This window comes from Myxocyprinus asiaticus, chromosome 1 (genome assembly GCF_019703515.2).
Source record: "Myxocyprinus asiaticus isolate MX2 ecotype Aquarium Trade chromosome 1, UBuf_Myxa_2, whole genome shotgun sequence".
Classification (NCBI taxonomy): Eukaryota; Metazoa; Chordata; class Actinopteri; order Cypriniformes; family Catostomidae; genus Myxocyprinus; species Myxocyprinus asiaticus.
The window spans coordinates 8,390,828-8,417,341 of record NC_059344.1 but is presented as its reverse complement, the minus strand read 5'-3'; the positions used below and the strand labels follow the sequence as shown (position 1 = coordinate 8,417,341).

The 26,514-nt window shown below is 39.0% G+C and overlaps 2 protein-coding genes and 1 long non-coding RNA gene across 5 annotated transcripts in view; 2 read left to right on the top strand and 1 right to left on the bottom strand.

Moving 5' to 3' along the window:
• lrrk1 (leucine-rich repeat kinase 1) overlaps positions 1 to 16,492 on the top strand; it is a 238,663-nt gene extending 222,171 nt beyond the window's left edge. For 2 of the 3 annotated variants that reach the window (XM_051711490.1, XM_051711481.1), the window contains 2 exons: positions 1,738 to 1,839; positions 16,127 to 16,492. In XM_051711490.1, coding sequence (XP_051567450.1) covers positions 1,738 to 1,839; positions 16,127 to 16,304 — 280 coding nt within the window. In that variant the 3' untranslated portion in view covers positions 16,305 to 16,492. The remainder of the gene's footprint in view (positions 1 to 1,737; positions 1,840 to 16,126) is intronic. The other variant, XM_051711498.1, reaches the window with a different exon arrangement.
• Positions 1 to 26,514, bottom strand: part of LOC127449150 (uncharacterized) — a 230,751-nt gene that overhangs the window by 187,469 nt on the left and 16,768 nt on the right. The window lies entirely within an intron of this gene.
• Positions 6,586 to 20,826, top strand: LOC127449001 (uncharacterized). The gene is made up of 2 exons (XM_051712055.1): positions 6,586 to 12,153; positions 20,047 to 20,826. The coding sequence occupies exon 1, from the start codon at positions 7,502 to 7,504 to the stop codon at positions 8,567 to 8,569; it is 1,068 nt and encodes a 355-aa protein (XP_051568015.1). The 5' UTR covers positions 6,586 to 7,501; the 3' UTR covers positions 8,570 to 12,153; positions 20,047 to 20,826.

The window sequence follows — 26,514 nt, the reverse complement described above, 5'->3', positions numbered from 1 at the left end:
AGTCAACAGTATAGTCCAGAGTGATGGTATCAGCAAGAGTGTGATCCACCAGACAGTCCAAACAGAATGAATGCAAGTGAGAAGATAAAATGTCCAAACAAAAGGGAGTCATGAAACAGTGCAGTATCAAAAGCACACGGCGGTCTACAGCCAGCAGAGAACTCACAACAGAGTCGCGGCTGCACTGTCACAGTCTAGCGTGCAATAACGAAAATTCATTTGGATTAAATCCAAGAATGTCCATAATAGGGATGTATGTAGTATGAGACGGAGACTAAAACACAGACTAAAAGTAACAAAACAGAAGATAAACAAACATCTTCGGTGTAAAACGGCAGCATTTAATGTGGTCATGACATGAGGAATCAAATTTTCCTTGATCATTTGACATATAAGAGGTCATTTTACTATAAAACATACTGTAAGTTTCAGAACTGAAAACTTCCTCCTTAATAGAAAAAGAGCATTTATTTAAACCAGTCTGTCAATCCAAACCCACAAGTACTACTGGGACAGATGGGACGAGTAAGAGTCAGCTAAAATCTTACAGAGTGCACCTTTAAAAACTAGGTTAGATCATTTTTATGAGCGTTATCTGAATAAAGAATTCTTTGTTGTGTTATTGTGAATATTAGTTATTCGTGTACAAATTGTTCATTCATCTAAAGAGTGTAATGCAGATGATAGACCAAAAGAAAATATTGTTCAGAGAGTTCAGTTCCTATAGAGGTTGCTTAAGTTTTTGTTCAATTTCATTGTTCATGAAATGATTATATTTTTATCCGTAGAACACAAAATGAGAATTTTACACAGGTTTTTTTCCATACAATAACAGTTTAAAGTTACCATGTCTATCAAGTTCCAAAAAGGATATAAAACACCATAAAAGTAGTCCATAGTGATGTGCTATAACCAAGCCTGTGAGTCTGGTTTCTCCCAAGGTTATTTTTCTCCATTAACCAACATCTTATGGAGTTTTCAATTATTATTTAATTACTTATTTTTAAACAATTCACAATCGTATTTTATCAAACTACACAATGATATCTCTAAGACATTATAGATATTACAGTTTCATTTTCTGTTAATGCCTGATCTTCTGTAAAGCTGCTTTGAAACGATGTGTGTTGTGAAAGGCGCTATACAAATAAAAATGACTTGACTTTTTAAGCAATACAGTAGCTTTGTGTGAGGAACAGGCAGAAATTTTAGTCATTATTGAGTATCCCCACTGCAGGACCTCACAAATTTCATTCTTTGTTACTCATATACAAACTTTTAATTATGACACGCCACAACAATGCTTCAAACCTGGTGCAACGTGTTATTGCTGCAGTTTTTTTTTTTTTTTTTTTTTTTTTTAATCTGAACCAGGATGTGAATTACATTTCAGAGCTTTGCGGAAGGAAAGATTATAAGTGATGAACTAATTTTGGTCCGTTCCTCACACAGAGCTAGTGTATGACATAAGATGACTTGAAATATAGTACATGAGTATACCTTGATAGTGCTTTTATAGAGGATGGATATTTCTTTTAGTCACTGAGAAATTTTGAGAAATGCTATTCATTCCTTCATTCCTCAACAACAAACAGAGAACAGGGCTGAAAAACCTATTGTTTTGTATGATGTCAGAGGGTATATGTGTTATGTACACGTTTGTCATGGTAGCTGTAGATTGTGAAGTGTAAAATAACAGTGGTGGCAGCAGTCTGGTCACTTTGTGTGTGTTTGCAGGCGTGGAGGAGACATCATGGTTATCGAGGTTCAGGAGCAGGCGGGGTCACTCAGGGGTCGTGTGATAGCTGTGTTGACAGTCCCTGGAGTGCTGCAGTACGGGTACGTGTTTATACACAAAGCCTCCACACACACATACATGGGCATTTGTCAGCAAAATAATTCTGCTCCGGATGCCTATAGCAAACAAAAATCATTTATAAATGGAGCTCTCTGCTACCAATAAATCAATGCCTTAAATCCTAGACATTGGCTCAGATCTGGTCATCAAGAGGAATTTTTTAATGCCAACGGTATTCATTTGATTTTCCCCAGATTTCCTAAATCTGTCATCTCTGTGTGATACACAGACTGTAACACAGGATTATGCAAATGAAAGCAATTGAAAAGCTCTTATGTAAAAGAAAATATATAAAAATAAATGCCAGAAAATATTTCCTAACTTCAGTTATTTCATGGCTAAACCTATGTTATGCAAATGTGCAAAGGTTATAGGGTTGGTGAGCACCTTGTTAAAACTCCATAGTTTTAAGAGGGAGAGAATGGGGGCCTGGGTAGCTCAGCGAGTATTGACGCTGACTACCAACCCTGGAGTCGCAAGTTCGAATCCAGGGCATGCTGAGTGACTCCAGCCAGGTCTCCTAAGCAACCAAATTGGCCTGGTTGCTAGGGAGGATATAGTCACATGGGGTAACCTCCTCGTGGTCTCTATAATGTGTGGTTCTCACTCTCAGTGTGGTGCGTGGTGAGTTGTGCGTGGATGCCGTGGAGAATAGCGTGGGCCTCCACACGCGCTATGTCTCCGCGGTAACGCGCTCAACATGACACGTTATAAAATACGCAGATTGAAGGTCTCAGATGCAGAGGTAACTGAGATTCGTCCTCCGCCACCCGGATTGAGGCGAGTCACTACGCCACCACGAGGACTTAGAGCGCATTGGGAATTAGGCATTCCAAATTGGGGAGAAAATAAAAATAAAAAAAAGAGGGAGAGAATGAATAGAAAAATATATATATTTTTCCAAACTAACATCACTCAACTCATTTGTCTGATGTGATTTTTGTTCTTCCTTTTTATAGTTTTTATTCATTCATTCATTCGGGGGTGGCATTACTATAAAAGTGGTGGGGCAAAAAAAAAAAAAAAAAAACGAGCGTGCGTGCGTGCAGGATTACATTTAGATTATCATAATCAAATAATCTGTAAATAAGATATGAATGCATAGAAATAACTGCATTGTGTTTTAATAAAACAGAAACTGTGTAAATTATATTTTGTAGGATTCATCTAGTCACACAGTGTTTCTTTATTATGTAGGGGGCATGCTTCCCTGTGAGAATTTTTTTTTAAATAACAGCACCAAAGCATGTGATTTTAGAGTTTGTGTACAGGATTTCTACATGTGTATCTTGAATGTAAAAATGGGAAAAAATGCATCTGTAGACTTAAAGTATTCACATGACCTCACTAGCAGAGGTTTCTCAAAGTGGCTTAAAAAAATAGCACTATGGTAAATTGATGGTAATAACATGGTATTTTGATTTAAACTATTTTATTTAAATGATACTCTAAGGTATCTGACGTATTTCAGTACTCTGAGCTATTTTCTATATCTAAGCATCTGTAGCGTTTTGATTTTGACATTTTAGATTTAATAAAAAAAAAAAAAAAAAATTATATTATTATTTTTTATTTTTTTACCTTAAGGTGAATCAAACAAAATTGAATTAACACCTTATTTCTATGAGACTAGTCATAATTTTCTGACTGTACCCATAAGTAGATCACTTAACTGAGTTGGGACTGTGCTTGTATGGTGTTTTTTTCCTACTCCATAACATATCCACACCCCCACCCCAAAGTCAAACAAGGCCAGTTACTTTATTAAACATAATTCATTGAGAACATATATAACACAGAAGGAAAACTTTGACCAGAATTTTTCTATACATCTTGGAGGTCCAGATTTTAAAGCCCTTTATTTTCTTGCACTTGTATTTACAGTGTAATGCCTTCAGCACAGGTAAGACCATGGATGGCTCCTTATGACTGTGATTATGGACTTGTTAGCCATTTGAGATATTTGATTTCCTCCGTAGCATTTTAAACTAGATAATTCTTCTGAGTAGAGTTCAAATGGGTCACAAGGATTTTGTGGTAAACTCCCCCACCGAGACATCAAAGGAAGCCCAAGTGAAAGCTAAAGTTTCCGCCTTTAAAGGTTCAGAGTTCAGAATTTCCACGGCATGAAAATTTCGAAAATAAATTATAGGTGAACCACTACAATTACTTTGTAGAAATGGAGGAAACCACCAGGAGAGCACACATCCGTTTGATTTGTTTTCCGATATTTTCTTAAAAAAAAAAAAAACTGAATTGTGCAAAGGATTGTGGCAGATTGAAGGCCACAAAAGATGCACCTATGCAAAATGTGGCAAACGAAGGCTGCAATACGAGGCTGTCTTTCAAGTGTCCTCACAATTGAGACGGCCTTCTACGGTGCTTGATGACATGGCAGCCAAGATATCCAGCCTAACTAGGCTGTAGCCTTCTGATTGAGAAGCACCATAGGAAAGAGCAGAGCGCATCACACGATTGGTTTTGTGATGACTCAAGCAACACTCGCATGGAAAAACCAGGCTTGAATCACGCGTGTTTCAGATTAGATGAGGAAGCATATTTAGCGTGTATATAGCTCCAAACGGCAGATGAATATCATTGAATTTGTAAGAAAACCACTGCAATAACCAATGTACTTAACTTCAGCAATTCTGGACAAAAAACATTTGTTGCTCATTTTGAGCTAGCGAATGAGATGCTGCAGGTATCGTGAGAGTCCCCTTTTGCAAAATGTCCCGCCCCCACAGATTTTGATTGGTCCAATATTTTCCAGATTTTTCAAGTCCAATATCGTTATTTTAGCGTGAATTTACTCCAGAAGCTGTTCCCCTGATTTTCTATCTTTACCTCTACAAGGCACTGATCCCTCTTGTTTGAACAAGCCTTGTGACGGCGCAAGCGCTTGTATGCTTGTGTCTATCATCATGCATAGTTCCCATCCTGCACAAGTAATATAGCCTAATCCTTTTTTTTTCACTTTGAAGCTTATGATAATTGTTCATGTTCATGGTAACCAAATAATAATATTCCTAGTTTAAAAAAAAAAAAAGTTAGAATCGATAATTTTGTGTGAGGATCGATATTTTTGATACAATATCAGTATCGGAAGTATCGATACTTTAGGATCGATCTGCCCATCCCTACCAGTAGTTTGAAAAGTGCTGGGTGAAATTCCAGCCTGCCCCCATAGCTCCGGCAGCCCTGCATTCATTCATAATGATTTTAACATTTTTTAAATCATTTAAATAACCAGTATTTAACCATTATGTTTTTGTTTTTTTTCTCTAGTTGCTATAGATCAGCTTAGAATAATTCTTATTTTTATTTTATATTGCATATGCCAACCATCCCCACTCACACTCTGTTCATAAATTATGTTCATATGGATAAGAAAAATAATGGACTGTACATATAAAATAAATAAAACATTATGTAATGTGTATAGCAGTCATATTTCTAAAAGTACACTTTTGAACTGCAACACCAGTGGATACATTTCAGAGGGAGGCATGGCCTCTCTCACCTCCCTTCAGCTCATTGCAATGTCATTGAGCTTCTAAAGCATGGTGTGAATGTGAGTGGGGTAACTGTGGAATATAGGTGAAAAGGCACATGAGAGGAAGTAATGTCTCCACTTTGATTTGATTGGTATTAACTTATTGACGAATGAATAACAGGGAAATGACCAAAGTCTCCCTTTCAAGACAAGTCAGTCCACTCGGGGGCCTTCTTTGGAATGCTCCTGGGCAGACTGGGCAGCTATTTTCTATGTAAACAAGCTGCATAAAAAGTACAGCTAATTTCTACTAGAATGGGGGGGAAAATGAAATATCCAACCTGCTCTCATTGTGAAAACGTGACTCTATATACATTTTTGCAAAACTTGTTAAACATCTCCAGGTACAATTCCCTGCAGTTTCTTGGAGAAATGAACACTAGAGGCACTACAACTGTTTTATTCACTTTCACTCAAATCATGACTTAAATGGCTGATTATGACTTTATAAATACTTATTTTTCTCTCTATTACTCAGAACCTGCTATTTTATATCGACACACTTTTACTCAAACACATCTTTTGAAAAACAATTAATTTTTATGCTTTTATTACAGGCTCACCTACATATATACACTTATTCCAACATGGAAAGCTTACATGGTAGCTCCCCTGATAGGGCATTGGACTTAGAGTCAGAACACCACGGTTCAAGTCCAGCCATGAACTCAAGCTGACATGTGACATTACAGAGTCATATAAAGAGCACAAAATGAGGTTTTAGCTTCAGAAAATGTGCTTTTTCATTTAACTTCTGAATTGTACTTCTCATAGATATTTAAAACACTAATGGTTAAGTTTAGGCAAAAGTTTTAGGTTAGGGAGGTATGTTTAAAAAAAAAAAAAAAAAAATGTTTTATCAAAAATTCACCTTAAAACTGCGTCTGAATACGACATCGTTTTACTTGCTTTTGGCGCCCCCAGCTGGACTTTTCACTGTAAACCTGCAGCCAAATGTGATATACAGCACGTATTTCATAAATTTCATGAGACCAGGCTGGAAATATCCAAAACTATTGGTCAAGAAAAACAATCAAAACATTTAAAATCAGCAGTAAAATCTGACAACAAGGTTATCATAACTTCTGCTTCTTTAGCTATTGCGCATGCACGTTCTCGAGATGACTGACAAGATATGTCTGTATCTAAAAGGTGATTGGCTCTTGGCAGGACTTCCTTTTCTACATCAGTAGGCCAGTCCAATTTCTCCCATTCATTTTAATACCAGTGGTCTATCTTGGGCCAAATAGTCTCTGATAATACTCATCCTGCTGTTGGAAACTCTCAGAGAAGACCAGGAGACTCTGGTAAATCTGTAGCAGGATTCTTTATTGTGGAAGATCAGGAGCATCAGTCTGCATGTCAGAATGTGCTGTCTTGCGCTGCAGTCATCAAGTCTGACTTTTTGTGGCATACATTGGAGTTTTATAAAAATGTTAGGGGTCAGTCCTTACAAGTAGAGACAAAGCACTCAGATAACAACCTAAAACAAAGAATGCAGGGGGATTAGGCAGTTATAGAAACTAGGGATGTGCACAGTTACTGTTTTTATCATTCGGTTATCCGTGAGGGTTTACGAACTGTTAATAATTTTTTGTCGGGATGCTGGAATAAAGAATGTTTATTGCAATGGAATTTCCTAAAACACTACTCAAAACAGCAGCAAAAAAAGTGCACAGTGAGTTAGGAGCCCAAATAGTACAATACATAGATCATCTAATGATAAAATCTCACATTAAACTCAAACGAAAATAATCAAAATGGCTCTAAATGTGCTGTATATGCAGGGTTGGGAGGGTTACTTTTGAAATGTATTCCACTACAGATTACAGAATACATGCTGTAAAATGTCATTTGTAATGTATCCCGTTAGATTACTCAAGGTCAGTAACGTATTCTAAATACTTTGGAGTACTTTTAGATTTTTTCACTTGTTTTGACTATAATAACTCTGCCAGTACAGTAAGACAAAATACACATGTTAAAAATACATTCTCTGAAAAACCTAAATATCTTATGCAGTGTTGTTTCTAAAACAAGATAAATCAAATTGATCTGAACTTGACCCCATGTGACAAAAGAGGAAGATGGCGCCGGTGTGTGTGGCTTGCCGTCTGCTCCCCTCTCTGTCTTCGTTTCTTTTACTTTTTATTTTATTTATGTATAGTTATTCTTCGCTGGTTTATGATCGCCAAACTCTGCTTTATATACAAAACTCAGTTGCTAAGATTTCCATGCTTAATCTGAGTGGATTTCACTTTTGCTTGCCTCCCCCCTCACCAAACATCCCTGATTACCTGCGCTGGAGGGCTTTTGAACTTCCGCGGAGGAAGCGCCGCAGGAGACGTGGCAAGCGAACAGGTGTCACGGTTAGGTGGAAGTACGGCCTGGCTTCGGATCTTGCTCACCGGTCCGGTTCGGCCCTTCCAACACCAGATCTCTTCTGCCGACGGCACGTTGTATGGCACTCACTGGAGATACCTCATCGATGGATTCACTCGCTTTCCCCTGGCTCGTCTGCCAGGACCCCCCGGTGCATTTCACCAAGGATACGCAGAGGAGGAGTTAACAACCTTAATCTCCGCACCATCAGCTGTGTAACAGCTACTGCTAGTGAACCATTACCACTTAGGATTGCACTTACCAACGCACGGTCTTTGGTAAACAAAACTTTTATATTACATGACTTTTTTATTTCACAAAGCTTGGATCTTCTCTTTGTCACAGAGACTTGGATTAAAATGGGAGACTTAAGTCTGTTTTCTGAACTAGTCCCTCCGGACTGCAAATTTTTTTATTCCCCTCGGACCACTGGTCGCGGTGGAGGTCTGGCTTCTGTTATAAAAAACATACCTACAGCTATATATCATAGCTTTGAGGTTTTGTTGTTCCATATGGAACTTGGTGATCCAGTGTTGTTCATATTGATCGACCGACCTCCACAACCAAACAAGGATTTTATCAATGAATTCACTGATTTTCTGGGGGGGATTGTGACAAGCTTTGATAGCATTATACTTTTGGGTGATTTTAACATTCACTTATGCTGTGCTTCCAATCCACTATCTAAGGAGTTTTCAACCCTTATTGACACCTTGGATTTTGTTCAATGGGTAAATGGCCCCATGCATTCACATGGTCATACTTGGTATTAACACATGGAATATCTGTTGACAGCATTGAAATCTGTGACAACACCTTTTCTGATCACAATCTGATCCTGTTTTCAACCTCTTTCTCTGACTCTGTGGTGAAAGTCCCATCTCAGGTACATTTGTCACGTATATTTTCTCCACGCTCCTCTATAGACTTCTCAAATGCATATAACAAGGTCCGTAAACCCCTGGATTTTGCATCTCCATCAAATAATTGGGATGCTGAGGAACATCTCAACTTATTCAATTCCATCTGTTGAAATACCTTAAACTCTATAGCCCCACTAAAGTCACGTCACCGAAAACCGAAATCAGAGCCCTGGTTTATTGACACTATGCAATCACTCAGGCAGATCTGCCGGCAGGCATAACGTAAATGGAAAAAGGACCATCTACAAGTGTCTTACGAAATAATGAAGAATGCACTGTCCACCTTCCAAAAAGCTGTCAAATCTGCTAAGTCAAAATATCTATCAGAGATTATAACTAAAAACTCCCATAGACCCAGAACTCTTTTCTCCACCATGAACACAGCTTTAAATCCTATTACAACTAGTTTTCCTGAGACATCAGTGTCTATGTGAAAATTTTCTGAAAAGGTTACCAGTATTCGATCTCAGCTGCTGCCAGATGTTCATGACCTGGTTGAGACTCCATCCTGTTCCGATGTTTGGAGTGAATTTGAGCCTGTTTCTCTCCAATTATGCAGAGAAATCACTGAACATCTAAAGCCTTCCTTATCTCCAAATGATGTCGTACCACCAAGTTTTCTCAAGCAAATATTTGACACTATTGGTCCAGATTTACTGTCTGTTATTAACAACTGTCTCTGCACTGGGACTGTCCCGACTTGCCTTAAACGTGCAACGGTGACACCTCTCCTCAAAAAACCCACTTTGGATCCCGCTATCTGTGCCAATTTTAGGCCTATCTCTAACTTGCCTTTTATTGTGAAGATCATGGAGAAAGCAGTTTTAAACCAGTTGCAATCATTTTTAAATATGAACTCTATCCTTGAACCTCTCCAGTCGGGTTTCAAAGCTTTGCATAGTACAGAATCTGCTCTACTAAAAGTACTAAATGACATCTTAATGACTACAGACTCTGGGAATGTCATGGCCCTGGTCCTCTTATATCTTAGCTCAGCATTTCATCTGGTTGACCACAATATCCTTATTTCACCCCTTGAGCATTGTGTTGGTATTCGAGGTACGGCTCTGGATTGGTTCCGGTCATATCTATCAGACAGAAGCTTCTCTGTTGCAGTGGGCCAGCACACCACCTCTGTGGCACCGCAGGGCTCGATCCTCGCTCCAACCCTATTTTCTTTATATATGCTTCCTATGGGTGCAATTTTTAACAAATATGGGGTGTCATTTCATTGTTACGCTGATGACACACAGATCTATGTACCTATAAAACGTCATGACAAACAAGCTCTTGACCCTCACTTAGCTTGTCTGCAGGAACTCAAAACCTGGCTGACAGATAATTTAATGAGAGTAAAACAGAAATTATCCTGTTTGGACCAAACGAGCTTAAAACAGTGAACAACATTGACTTAGGTATTCTCACTCCTCATCTCACTTCTCACGCTAAGAACCTAGTGAATGTGAGAACTAGAGAACTAAGAACTAGGCTTTGTCTTTGATAGTAGCCTAAAGTTCGACAAACAAATTAACGAAGTGGTTAGATCGAGTTTTTTCCACCTACGTCGCCTAGCTAAAACAAAATCTTTTCTATCCTGGAAAGCTTTTGAAATTGTGATCCATGCTTTTATTTCTTCACGCTGTGAAGATTACTGTAATTCTCTGTACTCTGGCCTGCACCAATCAGCTCTATCCCATCTGCAGATGGTCCAAAATGCTGCGGCACGACTTTTAACGGGCAGTCTTAAACATGAACACATCACTCCCATCCTGATCTCCTTGCACTGGTTGCCTATTAGATTTCGAATTGATTTTAACATTTTAACATTTGTCTATAAATCATTAAACAATCTGGCACCCCATTATCTCTGTGATTTGGTTTGTCCGCATAACTCAACCAGATCGCTCAGATCCGGGGACGTGGACTTCTGTCTGTTCCTAGATCCAGGATGAAGCATAGAGGTGATCGTGCTTTTTGTATCACTGGCCCCAAACTGTGGAACAGCTTACCAGATTACCTCAGGACTGCCTCCTCTTTATCTGTTTTTAAATCGTTGCTTAAAACTTTCTTATTTTCATTAGATTTTAATTTATCTTAAATCATGGTTAAGCTGTGAAACTGCCTTACTACCTATGTTTTATTTCTGCTATACTGTCTTGCCTGTGATGCCACTGTACAGCACTTTGGTCAACCATAGTTGTTTTTAAATGTGCTCTATAAATAAACGTGATTTGATTTGATTTTGTCTAATTATTGTCTGTAAATATGCACACCAAAGCAAAAGGGAAGAAACACCGTCTTACTGGTAATAACGCACTGAAACGTTCCTCGATGAAAAACAACCTGGAATCATGTTTAATGGTGTAACAGTCTCATGAAGTCCTCTTTGCAACCTGAACTACTGAATGCAGCACAATGCAGCACAACGCATGAAATAATGCAGGTGTTTCATGATACGTTTATAAAAATGATAGTTCTTTTTAACTCTACTTGATGTCTAAAAATGTGGCGATCTTGCGCAAGACGCTTTAAGAAAAAATGGTGAGATTTGGCGCAACAGTCAAAGTGTCCGTCCAGCGCATGTTAACAGTATACAGTAAAAAACCGCAGACACACAGAAAAGCATGTTTGAACAGCCAGCCCTCGACTCGTCCTATACTTGGAAAAACTGACCAAAAACCACACGGTTTGTCAGAACTTCGAGTTCGGGTCAGGATGAAGACCTCTATTGCACATGTAGAATAACTTGAATTGTGATTTTGGTATTCGAATATTGGCGCATTTAGCAGTTAACCGAATGTCGACTCTCCGTGCACATCCCTAATAGGAACCCGCCACAGACTGATGTTTCACCCGCCCTAATCCAATCAACAACTACATCACTCATAGCCCTTTTCCACTGAAATGACAATGGTTCTCGTGCTGAGCCTGTGCTCCACTGGTTCACAGCCGAGGCAGTCTGGAGCTATTTGTAAACCGGCTGCGCTTTTCCACTGACTTGAGAACCGAACGATGACATAACGGGCTTCGTGGTTGTTTCACATGACTACCTCACCTGCCCACAAACAAACACAGTGTTTGTATACAATTATTATTTGAATGTTATCACCTATCTATAAAAGCTGTGTTTCATTTAACATGGGGATTGTGCCTGATGAAGATCTGACTGGTCGAAATGTTGCCTTTTTGTAATAAAGTTTGGAGCTTTAATTTCAGAATGTGGACATCTACCTCTTGACATTCGTTTACATTTTTTTGTTCTGCACCTGAGCCCAACATGGGTTGTAGATGTGCACACCTGCTTAACTATTTTTTGTATACAGCTTTTACTCTTGTTATTGAGGCCATATTTAAACATACGGAGTAGTGCAATCCAATGTTATTACATTGCTCTACAAGATTGCCAGAGACGACATCTACGCTAAAGGCGACAGGTAATGTAGTTACATTATTTTGTATGAACTATGGCTTAACTTGCTAAGTTCTGTAAACTGTAACAGTGGAATCATTATAAACATTGGTGTAGAAGATGGTTGCATTTGGATTTTTGCCATAGCATATAATATTATGTTTACATCTTGATTGAGAATTCCACAGGTTTAATTAAAGCTCAATCAACAGCATTGGCATAATGTTGATTACCACAAAATTTAATTTTGACTCATCCCTCCTTTTCTTTTAAAAAAAAGTAAAAATGGAGGTTACAGTGAGGCACTTACAATGTAAGTGAATGGGGACAATGAAAGTGAATGTGGCCGATTTTTGGAGGGTTTAAACACAGAAATGTGAAGCTTATAATTTTATAAAAGCACTTTATTTAATTTAATTAATTCTTCTGTTAAAACTTGTGTATTACTTGAGCTGTGAAGTTGTTTAAATCATAATTTTTACAGTCATTTTATGGTTTGTTGACATTACATTGTCATGGTAACCAAGTTGTAAAATTGGCATTAACTTTACACAGAAAAGGTAAGTAAGCGATTTTATCAAAATAAAATCATGTTTACATGCATATCCTTTATGTTTTGTGGCTATACTTTTAAAAAAAAAAGTGAGTATTTTAACATTAGAAAATTGGCACCCATTCATTTCCATTGTAAGTGCCTCACTGGAACCAAGTTTTTGCTTTTTTTAAAGAAAAGGAAGGAACGAGTCAAAAAAATTTTTGTGGTAATCAATATAATGCCACAAACGCTGTTGACTAAGCTTAACTTGTAATGAACCCAGAATATTCCTTTAATAGAAAGCTGTGAACTTCTGAACTTATTGAGTAGCTGGTCAAAAATCCCCTTACTGATCCAAACAATGCACAAAAAAAGATGACTATAATGTAAGAAAAGCTAACAAAGTTAGCAAATACAATAACTTGTGATTATTGTACTTGTGATTCTGGGTTTATCTCGAGTGTGACTGGCTAAATTCAATGCCCTGGTTAGTTAGCTGTCCTTGTCCAAAACATTGTTGCTCCATCCACTGTCGCTTTTGCTTAGGTCCTTCTTATGGTCCCTCTTACTCCCTTAAGTGTTTTTAAATTTGTTTATGATTTGGTCAATTGTCAAAATGAAGTCTGCATGCATCATTTCATTCTGTATCTTCTCGTAGACAATTTTTTTCCTTTGCAATCTCTCTAGTTTATCTCGGATTTCCGTAGAAGAACACATAGCAAGTACAGTGCTCGTTTTGTCCGCGGTTCCCAAACACTTTTAATGTCTGATCATTTTGTGGGTTTTTTATTATAGTTATAGAGTGAAGTACTCCTTGCTGCAGACGGTAGCTACTGTTGTTTTTTTGTTTTTGTTTTTTTTGGAAAACTTTACCTGGTGATGACACATTATCCCTCCCTTCACCCCCTGAAGTAATTGGTTCCTGCACGGAGACCAGCAAGCTTTTGGGGCCTGTGCGAATCCAGGTTTTCAACCCCCGAACTGCCTTTTCTGCGGTGGAAATGCACGGAACAGTTAGAGAATTTGCACCGGCCCAGGGACTTGCCCCCAAACCTTGTCAGTGGAAAAAGGCTATCGGATGGCTTGAGGCATAGTTGGCCCCAGCATGCCTAACTAGATCAATAGTATCACCAAAGGGCTTGAGTCCCAACTGGTCCTGAGAACTAGAGACAGGTCAGCATTCATGCACAGTTTGTTTCTAATCAAAAATGAACTTAGAACATAGTATAATTATCCTCAATGCTAGATTGTATATCACTGTAGTTTTTCATGTGATGCTATGTGAAAGACAGTGAACCACCTGATCTTACATTGACACTTACATTTGCAATCCCACACTGCCTGTCATGATTGCAGCAAATCTGCTGCACATGAAATTATGCTATAACAGAAAATTAATGAATATAATGCCAATATTAGTTATTTATGTTTAGAACTATTAGTGGTTAAAATTTGTAAACTAAGTAAGTGTTGTGGGTCAATGGTTCAACAAAATGATTTTGTATGAACTATACGTTTTAGTGTTAAAGTCCTTGAAGTCATTCCAAATTTACTGAGGACATACACGTAGATGTATTTGGTCAATATCTTATTTTTTGAAGTTTTTGTTCCAATAATTAGTACTTCTGTTTTATTGGAATTGAGTAGAAGGAAATGTTTAGCCATCCACTCTTTGATATAATTTATACACTCTGTTAATTTGGAGAATTGTAAAATTTCGTCGGGTTTCGAAGAAATATAAAGTTGGGTATCGTTGGCATAACTGAATAATAATTCCATGGTTCCTGATAATGTCTCCCAGGGTGAGCATATATAGAGAGAAAAGGCCCTAAAACTGATCCCTGTGGCACTCCATACTTTAATTTGATCTGACAGTTCCTCATTTACACAAAGTGGTAGCCGTCAGAGAGATAGGACCTAAACCAAGCTAATGCCTGTCCACAAATGCCAACATAATTATCAAGCCTATCCAAGGGAATGTCATGATCTATGGTGTCGAAGGCAGCACTAAGATCTAAGAGCATTAGAAGAGAAATGAAGCCACGATCAGATAATAAGAGCAAGTAATTTGTAACTCTGATAAGTGCAGTCTATGTACTATAATGGGGCCTAAATCCTGACTGAAATTCTTCATATATACTATTTCTCAGTAAAAAATGAACATAGTTGGGAGGACACTAGCTTTTCTAGTATTTTTGACATAAATGGGAGATTTGAAATCGGTCTATAACTAGCCAATTCCCCTGTATCAAGCTGTGGTTTCTTGATCAGTTAATTAATAACTGCCAGTTTAAAGTTTCTTGGGACATGCCCTAAGGTCAATGAGGAGTTAATAATATTAAGAAGAGGTTCTGAGTGACTCCAGCCAGGTCTCCTAAGCAACCAAATTGGCCCGGTTGCTAGGGAGTGTAGAGTCACATGGGGTAACCTCCTCGTGGTCGCTATAATGTGGTTCATTCTCGGTGGGGCGCGTGGTGAGTTGAGCGTGGATGCTGCGGTGGGTGGCGTGAAGCCTCCACACGCGCTATGTCTCCGTGGCAACGCGCTCAACAGGCCATGTGATAAGATGCGCAGGTTGACGGTCTCAGTCACGGAGGCAACTGAGATTCATCCTCCGCCACCCGGATTGAGGCGAATCACTACGCGACCACGAGGACTTAAAAGCACATTGGGAATTGGGCATTCCAAATTGGGAGAAAAGGGGGAAAAGTCAAAAAGAAGAGGTTCTGAGATTACAGGAAACACCTCTTTTAGGAGTTTAGTCAGCATTGGATCTAACATACATGTTGTTGATTTTGATGTTTCGATCATTTTAGTTAGCGCTTCCTGACCTGTTACATCGAAAGATTGAAGTTGCTCGTAGGGAATAACTTTAGTCTTCTGGAGTGCTCTGGCAGACGGATTCATAATTCCAATTTTGTTTCTGATGATTTCGATTTTATCAGTAAAGTATATATTTACGGTTTCTGAGAATGAAATGCTAGGGTGTTATTAGAAGTTTTCCCCTGTAAGTCTGATCATTTAAGTAATAGCACAGGTGTGATATCACTGGTTTGCATGTATTGATATGTTTTACAACAGCTTCAAACATGACATTCAAATAGATTTTATAGCTATAAGAATAATTCATTCAGCTAATATTTAGTGCGTTTTTGGTAGGTTTATCTGCCAGAACTTTAGTTTTAGTTAGAACAAAATACTTATCATAAACTAGTCTATGTCACTCTCTGACTCTTGACAACTTCTAATGTAAACACACATTAATCAAACAAGCAACGCTTCCATTGCCTCTGACTGCACCTCTATGCAACATTAAAAGAATAGAACCACTGATATTTCTACAAAGGCTCCGCATTTTCAGGTTTATTTTCAGCGTTTTCAAGAAAATCCTCATTTGCACACCTCACCTCAGGTCTTTCTCTCTCTCTCTCTCTCTCTCTCTCTCTCTCTCTCTGTCTTTCAGGGCACTGGTGGAGGCAGCACTCGTTGCAAAGGACACTGTTGTGTGTGGCTTTCATAAAGAAAACATGGCCTGGTGCCTTGCTGTCTGGCGGAGCTGGGGAGGCCGCGAACTAGAGCTGTTCTACCAGGGCTATGAGGACCTCGGCCGCTTAGAGAGTAGTTTGAGGAAAAGGCGGTAGCTGTGTAAACGTGCGATGCGAGTGTGACAGAGAATCAGTGTACTGTGCAGACAGTAATGACACACACAGACACACCAGTACAGGTGTGGAGTGGGGTTGGGAGACCAGCTAGGGGGAATACTCGCACGCACTCAAACACACACACACACACACACACACACACACACACACACACACACACACACACAGGCTTTTGCTTTAGGAAATATAAACTTGCAGGCCACACATGCATATATATATATATATATATATATATATATATATATATATATATATATATATAGATATAGATAGATAGATAGATAGATATATACACACACACACACACACACACACACACACACACTGGCGGCCAAAAGTTTGAAATAATGTACAGATTTTGCTGTTTCGGAAGGAAGTTGTTACTTTAATTCACCAAAGTGGATTTCAACTTGATCACAAAGTATAGTCAGGACATTACTGATGTAAAAAAACAGCACCATCACTATTTGAAAAAAGTCATTTTTGATCAAATCTAGACAGGCCCCATTTACAGCAACCATCACTCCAACACCTTATCCTTGAGTAATCATGCTAAATTGCTAATTTGGTACTAGAAAATCACTTGCCATTATATCAAACACAGTTGAAAGCTATTTGGTTCGTTAAATGAAGCTTAACATAGTCTTTGGCAACTCAAAAACAAACACACAGTATGCAATAGACTGGCATGTCTTAAGGTCAATATTAGGTCAAAAATGGCAAAAAAGAAACAGCTTTCTCTAGAAACTCGTCAGTCAATTATTGTTTTGAGGAATGAAGGCTATACAATGCTTGAAATTGCAAATTGTAAGATTTCATACAAAGGTATACACTACAGTCTTCAAAGACAAAGGACAACTGGTTCTAACAAGGACAGAAAGAGATGTCGAAGGCCAGATGCACAACTAAACAAGAGGATAAGTACATCACTGTCTCTAGTTTGAGAAATAGACGCCTCACATGTCCTCAGCTGACAGCTACGTTGAATTCTACCCACTCAACACCAGTTTCATGTGCAACAGTAAAGAGAAGTGAAGACTCAGGGGTGCAGGCCTTATGGGAAGAATTGCAAAGAAAAAGTCACTTTTGAAACAGAAAAACAAAAAGAAAAAGAAAAGGTTAATGTGGTCAAAGAAACAGACATTGGACAACAGATCACTGGAAAAGAGTGCTATGGATCGTAACCCCATTGAGCTTTTGTGGGATCAGCTACACTGTAAGGTGCGTTAGAAGTGCCCGACAAGACAGCCACATCTATGGCAAGTGCTACAGGAAGTGTGGGGTGAAATGTCACCTGAGTATCTGGACAAACTGACAGCTAGAATCCAAGGATCTGTAAAGCTGACATTGCTGCACATGGAGGATTTTTTGATGAGAACTCTTTGAAGTAGTTTAAGAAGTTCTGAACATTTCTTTCAAATTGTAATGGTAATTTTTAACATCATTAATGTCCTGACTATACATTGTGATCAGTTGAATGCCACTTTGGTGAATAAAAGTACCAATTACTTTCTATAAGAGCAAAATCTGTACATTATTCCAAACTTTTTGTTGCCAGTGTATATATATTCTTGGGCTGTCAATCAATAAAAAATTGTATCTAATAAATTATGATATGCTGATAAATTAATTGCATACATAAATATTTGCAAAGAAGGGCCCCCCAAATAACAATAATTCAATAACAATAATTCTTTAATCAATAATTTTTTTATCTAATTAATTATGATATGCTGATTAATGAATTGCATATATCAATATTTGCAGAGAAGGGCTCCCCAAATAACAATAATTTAATAACATTAATTCTTCAGTCATTATTGTGGCAGATGAGACAAAAGCATTGATAAGACAAAAAGTGGCTTTAGAATGCAGTATTTTGTTTATTTACTATGATTGAAGATAAGGCCTTAAGTCCACAGAAATCCATTTAGTATTTGAATACTCTTGAATTTGTTCAAGATAGATTTATTATAAGGTCTTTCTAAGAATGCATCAATGTATACCTGCGTCAGATGAACACTTTTGGAGTGTCTCACTTTGGTTGCATCACATCACAAACAGGACGCTGTGTCAAGATAAACGTAGTTTGAAACTTAGAAAAACACATCTCAAGACCACTGCATTTAGAATTTCACTTCATCCAGCTGTGTCTGAATGCAAGAATGTGTTTGAACACAACGAGTTCTTATCTTGTGCTGTCGCTAGTGTCAAGCAAGTCTGAGTGTGGTTTTGTTGTCTGTACAGCTGTGTTTTGCTTATACAGCTGAAATTTCACTTACTGCCCTTGCTGAAAACAGGTTGTACTTAAAGCTGGAATTGCTCCGATGGATGAAATATTATATTACAGTCTGGGGACATAACTAAACATGTTAAATTGTCAGTCCTAATATATACATAAACACAAAGAGGCACAACGGCACACTTGCTAATCGTGTTAACATATATTCAGGCCTAAGCATTTGTATGTTTACTCACAAGCTCCTATGTTATTAGTATGTATCATGCTCATGTTAATGTTCATTAAACCAGAATGCATCAGAATTCAGTGAAACCAAGGATTTGTTAGAACTACATTCATAAACGCCATAGCTAGGATCTTAGTTGATCCCACAATCTGGAACCCTGTCAGTGAAGTGTGTGTATGCATGTGTGTGTGTGCATATACAGTATGCCAAGAAAGAGATTTCTGAGAGTTAATGTTGCTGGTTTGTTAAATTTGAATGACCTCATGTCACCTTTACTGGATGTGCGTTTGGATGAAGACATGCCGTTTTGGTAAGAGACCCTGGAAGTGACCAGCAATAAACAAAAAATAAATGACAGACCTTATGAAACTCCACCCACTTCATAAGGCCATAATGGAGGTACAGTTTGTTGTTTACTGTGAATCACAGAGGAATCTTTGTAAATGATGTGTTATTTATTGCGGAATATGTTAAAATCTCATGCTGCATGTGTATAAAGTTGTTACTGAACTGTAAATATTATAATTAATAATTTGGAACAGCACTGTTTCAACTGCATTGCATTTTTCTATATTAAAGAGACAGTGTGTGATTACTGATGAATTAGTTCTGCTTTGGCTTCATGAATAAGTTTCCAAGCTAAAACTGAATCTTACTGAGGTATATTACCAGAGTGTGCGTTTACCATTGCAAGCCTGAGAGATGCAGCAACATTGGATTGTCAAAATAATTTGAACTTCATAAAGATTCTAAGAAATACTGTTCAGTTATGTACACACATATTACACAGTGTGTTTTCAACCCCCTACATAAGACACAAACCAAAGCATTTGAATAAGTGATGCACCAAAATAAAGATTCTTGGCCCGAAACCAAACATTCTGGACATACTGGGCTGAAAGCCAAAACCAAAAATTATTATTTTTAAATTAGACTTTGTTTGAAATAATTCAATTCTAAATGTTACAGTATTATTAGGATGCACCGATACCACTTTTTCTTGACTACACATTATTTCATTATAAAATAGAATACTATATATATATATATATATATATTTCATATTGTATCTGGACTTAAAGGAATATTCTGGGTTCAATGCAATTTAAGCTCAATCAACAGCATTTGTGGCAAAATATTGATTACCACAAAAAAGAGAAAATCTGGGTTATAGTGAGGCACTTACAATGTAAGTAAATGAAGGCCAATTTTTGAACATTGAAAGTTTTCTCTTTTTTTTTTTTTTTACTTAGGCTATAAAAGCACTCAAACATTTTGAGTTTCCTATTCACAAGAAGCATCTGCTGACGTAGACCATGCCTTGCAAAAAAGAGATCTCAGAAGTCCTACGATCAAGAATTGTTGCTTTGCATAAAGCTGGAAAGGGTTACAAAGTTATCTTGAAGAGCTTAGATATTCGGTTAGACAAATTGTCTATAAATGGAGACGATTTAGTACTGTGGCTACTCTCCCTTGAAGTGGTCGTCCAGCCAAGATGACACTAAGAGCACACCGCAGATTGCTCAGGTAAACTATGTTTTGTGGACTGATGAAACTAAGGTTAAATTGTTTGGGAAGAACATGCAGGACTTATGGTGCAAAAAGGGCTGTACCAACAAGAAAACATCATCCCTACAGTGGAGGGAGCATCATGTTTTGGGGCTGCTTTGCTGGACAATGTTTTTTCTAAAGATCGAAGGAAATTCACTACAGAATTGCTTCAAAAAAAGAAAATCCACCTATTGGAGTGGCCCAGTCAGAGCCCAGACCTTAACTCAATAGAGATGCTGTGGAATGACCTCAAGAGAGCCATTTACACCAGACATCATAAGATATATGTTCTTCAAGGAAAAATGGTCCAAAATTTCTTCTGAACATTGTCCAGGTCTAATACGCTGCCACCGGAAATGCTTCATTGAGGTTATTGCTGCCAAAGGAGGATCGACCAGTTATTAAATCCAAGGGTTCACTTACTTATTCCACAACACTGTGAATGTTTAATGGGATGTGTGCAATAAAAGATTATAATTGTTTGTGTGTTGTTAGCTTAAGCACATTGTGTTTATACTTGTGACTTTTATAAGAGATAAGATAATATTTTATGAAGATTAATGCAGAAAACAAACTTATTCCAAAGGGTTCACATACTTTTTCTTGCCACTGTATTTCTACTTGATCTAACCCCTAAAGCTTTTTTTTTTTTTTTTCTGTCACAATGTAATTAATTCAGTTACTTCAATCAAACCAGTTAACAACAATTTAGATGTTACCACATGAAGCACATTTTTAGGATAAATGTTTTTTTCTAAAAAGTCTAAAGAGACCCCAGTCATAACTCATTTCTCAATTTTGACAATGTGTTGTTACTGTGTTTGGCTTGAAAGTGAAGTTATTATTTATTGTAATTATTATGATTTATTTATTATATTATTTAGTAGTAGTAGTATTAGCCTTGTCAGTTAAAATAAAAATAAATAAAACGTATCCTGTTATTAAAGTCTCAGCATAAAGTGTACAGTTATAAGTATTTATTTATGTTAGGTGTAATTTGGTGATTGTCTTGCAGGTTGCTTACAATGCTTTTGGGAAAAGAGGCCCTGCGTAGTTTCCCCAGCCGGAACGTGACAGCCGGTACTTCTTTTCTGTGTTAACGGACATGACATAATGACGTAAGGATGAACGACATAAGCCTGCGATTTTGTGCCAAATCCGACCTGACAGCTCAAAATACATATAATTTTTGTATGCTTACCATAGTTAATTGTGGTAAAGATATTGTTTTGAACACTGTTTTTGTTTTTTATGAACCAAAAAATATTCCATAGTGCAGCTTTAATCATTGGAGTGTCACAGAAACCCAGACTCGATGATGGTGTTGAACCTGAAGGCAGGTATTTATTGACATAAAACACAAATAGTGAAAAACAGGTGAGTATTACATAAGCAGATCTGTGCAGATGTGAAGAACTGAAACCTGAGGATGGTTCGTGTTGATGCAGGTAGTGATAATTCATGGGGTGACAAACACACCATAGGAAGTAGACGTAGGAGTGGAGGCTTGGAGAGATCGTTGAAGTTGCAGTGGAGAGGAATCGAGGAGAGATTGCAGGAATGACGCTTGAAGAGTCAGATAAGTTGCAGGTAAGTAAGTCTGTATTCTGAGTTGAGACCAGACAACGCCTGAAGGGAGAATGGGGTTTAAGTAGAGGAGCTGATTGACGCGGTGATGAGAGGCAGGTGATCAGTATTTAGGAGAGAGGGAGGGTTGTGTGTGTGTGGCAGGAGGGTCAGGTGGATCCGTGACATTACCCCCCCACCCCACAGACCACTCCAGAGGGACATGCTTCCCGATGCCGTGGCTGACCCCATCCACGAGGAGCTGGACGGCTTGGGTGAGTGTTGTGGAAGTTGGAGAGTAGGGTCGGTGTCATCTTTAGGTATCCATGATCTTTCCTCTGGGCCTGTAGTTCCTGATGAACCAGCGGTAGAAGTTGGCGAATCCCAAGAAGCGCTGGAGTTCCTTAATGGTGGTAGGAGTGGGCCAGGATAGAACAGCTTCTACCTTCTCCTCGTCCATCTGAATGCCTTCAGGGCTGATGTTGTAACCTAGGAACTGGAGGGATGTCTGATGAAAAGAACATTTCTCAGCATTGAGTTACAGGTGGTATTCCCTCAGCTTTTCCAACACAAGCGCAAGAAGCTGATGATTGTCGGTCTCGTTCCGGGAGTACAGCAGAATGTCATCGATGTAGACGAGGACGAATCGATGGAGGTACTCGTGGAACACCTCATTCATGAAGCCCTGGAACATGGAGGGGGCATTGACCAGGCCATACGGCATCACCCGGTACTCGTAGTGGCCAGTAGGAGTAACGAAGGCGGTCTATACTCGTCCATGGACTTTTGCTCTAGAAAGGAGAGAGGGTATATCTTGGCACTGGCTCACTGGGGAGAAGGTCTATTGCACAGTCCCATGGTCGATGAGGAGGTAGTTGTGAGGTGCGTAGAGGGCAGAAGATGTCCTGAAAGTGGGAGTAGCAGGATGGGATCTCCACAGAGGTGGAACTAGCAGGGCTCTCAATGGTGGTAGTGTTGAGATGGAGAGGAGGAGATTTCTTGACAGAAGCTGAGGGATTTAGAGTGGGACGATTGGGGAAACAGGAAGGAAAGCACTGGGGTCCCCACCTCAGGACGTTACCGGTAGACCAGGAGATGAAGGGGAATGTCATATGAGCCATGAACGTCCCAATACAATGTCAGTGGTGGAGCTCTCCAGAACCAGTAGGGTGATGTCTTCTCTGTGTAAACATCCAACTTGAAGTTTCACTGGGCCCACACAGTGATGAATAATATCTCTGCCAAGGGGTTTGTCGATTATGGAGTGTATCTTGAGGTTGGGGTCACATGGTCGCCTTTGGAGCTAGAGCTGGCGGCAGAGCACGTCAGAGATGAAGTTGCCGGCTGACCCAGAGTCAAGGAGTGCAGGTAGTGTGAGAGAAAAACCAGAAGCATTTTGTAATTAACATTTGTTATTGATTCAAAGAAAATAACACAGCAGAGAAAAACACAACATATACATACCAAATCAACATTTAACTTTGAACCCTCATTAATGTCCCTCCCCAAAAACAAACCCCACCCTACCACTCTAAGGACACCCCTGTGGTCACATAAAATAATACACACTCACACACAAACAATAAAATAAATAAATAAAAAATAAAATATATAATAAACATGCATAATTAAACAAAATGTCTCTCTCCTCATCCCTTCTCCTAGAGTCCCCCAAAATACCTACCCCACTTCTTGAAAACAAGTTCTCCAGCCCCAGCCTTCCATCTGTCATCTTCTCAAAAGCCGCCACCCTCCCCATCTCCGCACACCATTGGATCTTTTCCAATGGTGGTGCTCCGTCTGACTTCCAACCCCTTAAAATAATTTGCCTGCCAATCATCATGCCAGTCAGAACCCAATTTTTTATATGTTTGTCCCCCAAATTTATAACTTCCCCATCGCCCAAAATACAAAGTCTGGGGAAAAGTAAAATTTGAGTGCCCAGAATGTCACACAAATAATTCAGAACCTTTAACCAAAATCCTGCATCTTAACACATCCCCAAAAAACATGGATTGTGTCTCCAACTTCTGATTGGCATCGCCAGCAGGTGGGTGTGTCTTTAAGACCAAGCCTATATAATCGAGAGGGGGTCCAATAAAATCTTTGTAAAATCTTAAATTGCATAAGGCGAACCTTTGCATCTCTAGATGCAGACTTGACATTTTTCAGAATCTTAGTCCACACTCCATCCTCCAATACCAAGTTCAAATCTTTCTCCCATAATCTCTTAATAGAAGTTAAAGCTCCATCACCCAGACTCTGAATCAGCAGGGAGTAATACATTGATGCATCATTACCTTTTCCAAAAGCAGTAATCACCTCTCCCAAAGTATCTGCCGTTTTAGGGGGGTGCGTGCTACTCCCAAAAACAGTACAGAGCATGTGGTGCAGCTGTAAATACCTATAAAACTGAGATCTGGGAATCCCAAAATGATGACCCAAATTCTCAAAAGATCTCAACACTCCACTCTCATACAGGTCGCCGAGTGTAGCAACCCCCCTCACAATCCAGTCTGACCAACAGAAAGGAGACTTGTTGATACATAATTTTGGGTTAAGCCATATGCTCGAGGCAACATTTAAATAAATGTCCGAATTGAATACTCTGGCCACTCTTGTCCAAATCATGTGCAAATGTGAGATACGGGGTGTAATTTAACTTCTCAGGTTAGTTTGATAGAAAGTCTTTGCAATGGCGAAATAGGGGCAAGAACTTCCCGTTCAATAGAAAACCAGGGAGGGGCTCTTTCAGGTGGAAGCAACCAGTGAGTCAGATGCCTGAGACCAAATGCATAATAATAAAACAAAATCTTAGGTAGGCCTAGCCCACCTTTGTCAATCGGCCTATGTAATTTTTTGAAATGTAGTCTGGGATGTTTACCATTCCAAATGAAGGACTTCGCTATGTTATCAAATTGCTTGAAATAAGAGAGGGGGATATCTACAGGGAGAGATTGTAGCAGGTAGATTAATTTTGGAATACAGTTCATTTTAATAACATTATCCTTCCCAATCATCGATAAATGTAATGAAGCCCATCTGTCCACATCTCTCAAAAATCTTTTAATTAAAGGGTCAAAATTAACTCTAACTAAATCAGACAAATTTGCTGGGAATAAAAACCCAAATACTTAATGCCCTGTTTGGGCCACTGGAAGGCACACGGTTGGAAGGCTGTTACCTGGCAGTACACTGTCAGAGCCAAAGCTTCGGATTTAGACCAATTGACTTTATATCCTGAGAGCTTGGAAAAGGAATTAATAATTCTGTGGAGGCAAGGCATAGATCTAGTAGGGTCAGAGACAAATAATAAAATATCATCTGCATAAAGCAAAAGCTTATGCACCATACCTCCCGCCACCACCTCTGGAAAATCATCCTCCTCTCTTATCATGGCTGCTAATGGTTCCAGGGCAAGACAGAACAATAATGGGGAAAGAGGGCAACCCTGCTGAGTGCCCCTATTCAGAGTAAAATAATATTTAAATAATAAATAATATTTGTTTGTACCGCTGCTACAGGGTGTCTATAAAGTAACTTAATCCATCCATTAAAAGTACTCCCGAACCTATTAATTTCCAAAATCTTAAAAAGATAATCCCATTCTACCATATCAAATGCCTTTTTGGCGTCAAGTGAGATGGCAGCGACTAGAGACTGATCATTCGCTATTGACCACATGATATTAATGAAAAAAACCAGAAGCATTAAGCATCACACTGGTTAACAATGGAGAGGAACAGACATTTGAAGCGTTAACGTGACACCAGTGGGCGTGGAGAACGAATGGGACATGCTGAGATGACATGTCCCTTGCCACCACAGTACAGCGGAACTTGAGGGCGTAATCGTTGATGGAACTTTTGCCTTGCCGGAGATTATAGAGTTGTTCACAAATGGAAGAATCTCCCACTGGGCATCCGAATACTTCCCTGAAGTGTTGGGTGAAGCTCTCGATTGACTGAATTACAGGGCTGTTTTGCTCCCAGAGTGATTGGGCCCACTGCAGCGCTCATCTAGCTAGCAAGGAGATGATGTAAGCTATTTTCACCCGCTCTGTGGGGAATCGATGCGGCTGCATCTCTAATGGAGAGCATCAACCAGTTCCTGGAAGGGGTCCGGACCTGCTGGGTTCATGGTCTTGGTTGGTCTGGTCTTCTGTCACAGAAACCCAGACTCGATGATGGTGTTGAACCCGAAGGCAGGTATTTATTGACACAAAACCGATCTGGATAAGATGATCTGTGCAGATGTGAAGAACTGAAACCTGAGGATGGTTCGTGTTGATGCAGATAGAAATAATCCTTGGGGTGACAAACAATGGGAAGTAGACGTAGGAGTGGAGGCTTGGAGAGATCGTTGAAGTTGCGATGGAGATGAATCGAGGAGAGATCACAGGAATGACGTTTGAAGAGTCAGGTAAATCGCAGGTAAGTGAGTCTGTATTCTGAATTGAGACCAGACAATGAATGAAGGGAGAATGGGGTTTAAGTAGAGGAGCTGATTGACACGGTGATGAGAGGCAGGTGCAGGTGATCAGTATTCAGGAGAGAGGGAGGGTTGTGTGTATGTGGCAGGAGGTTCAGTTGGATCCGTGACAT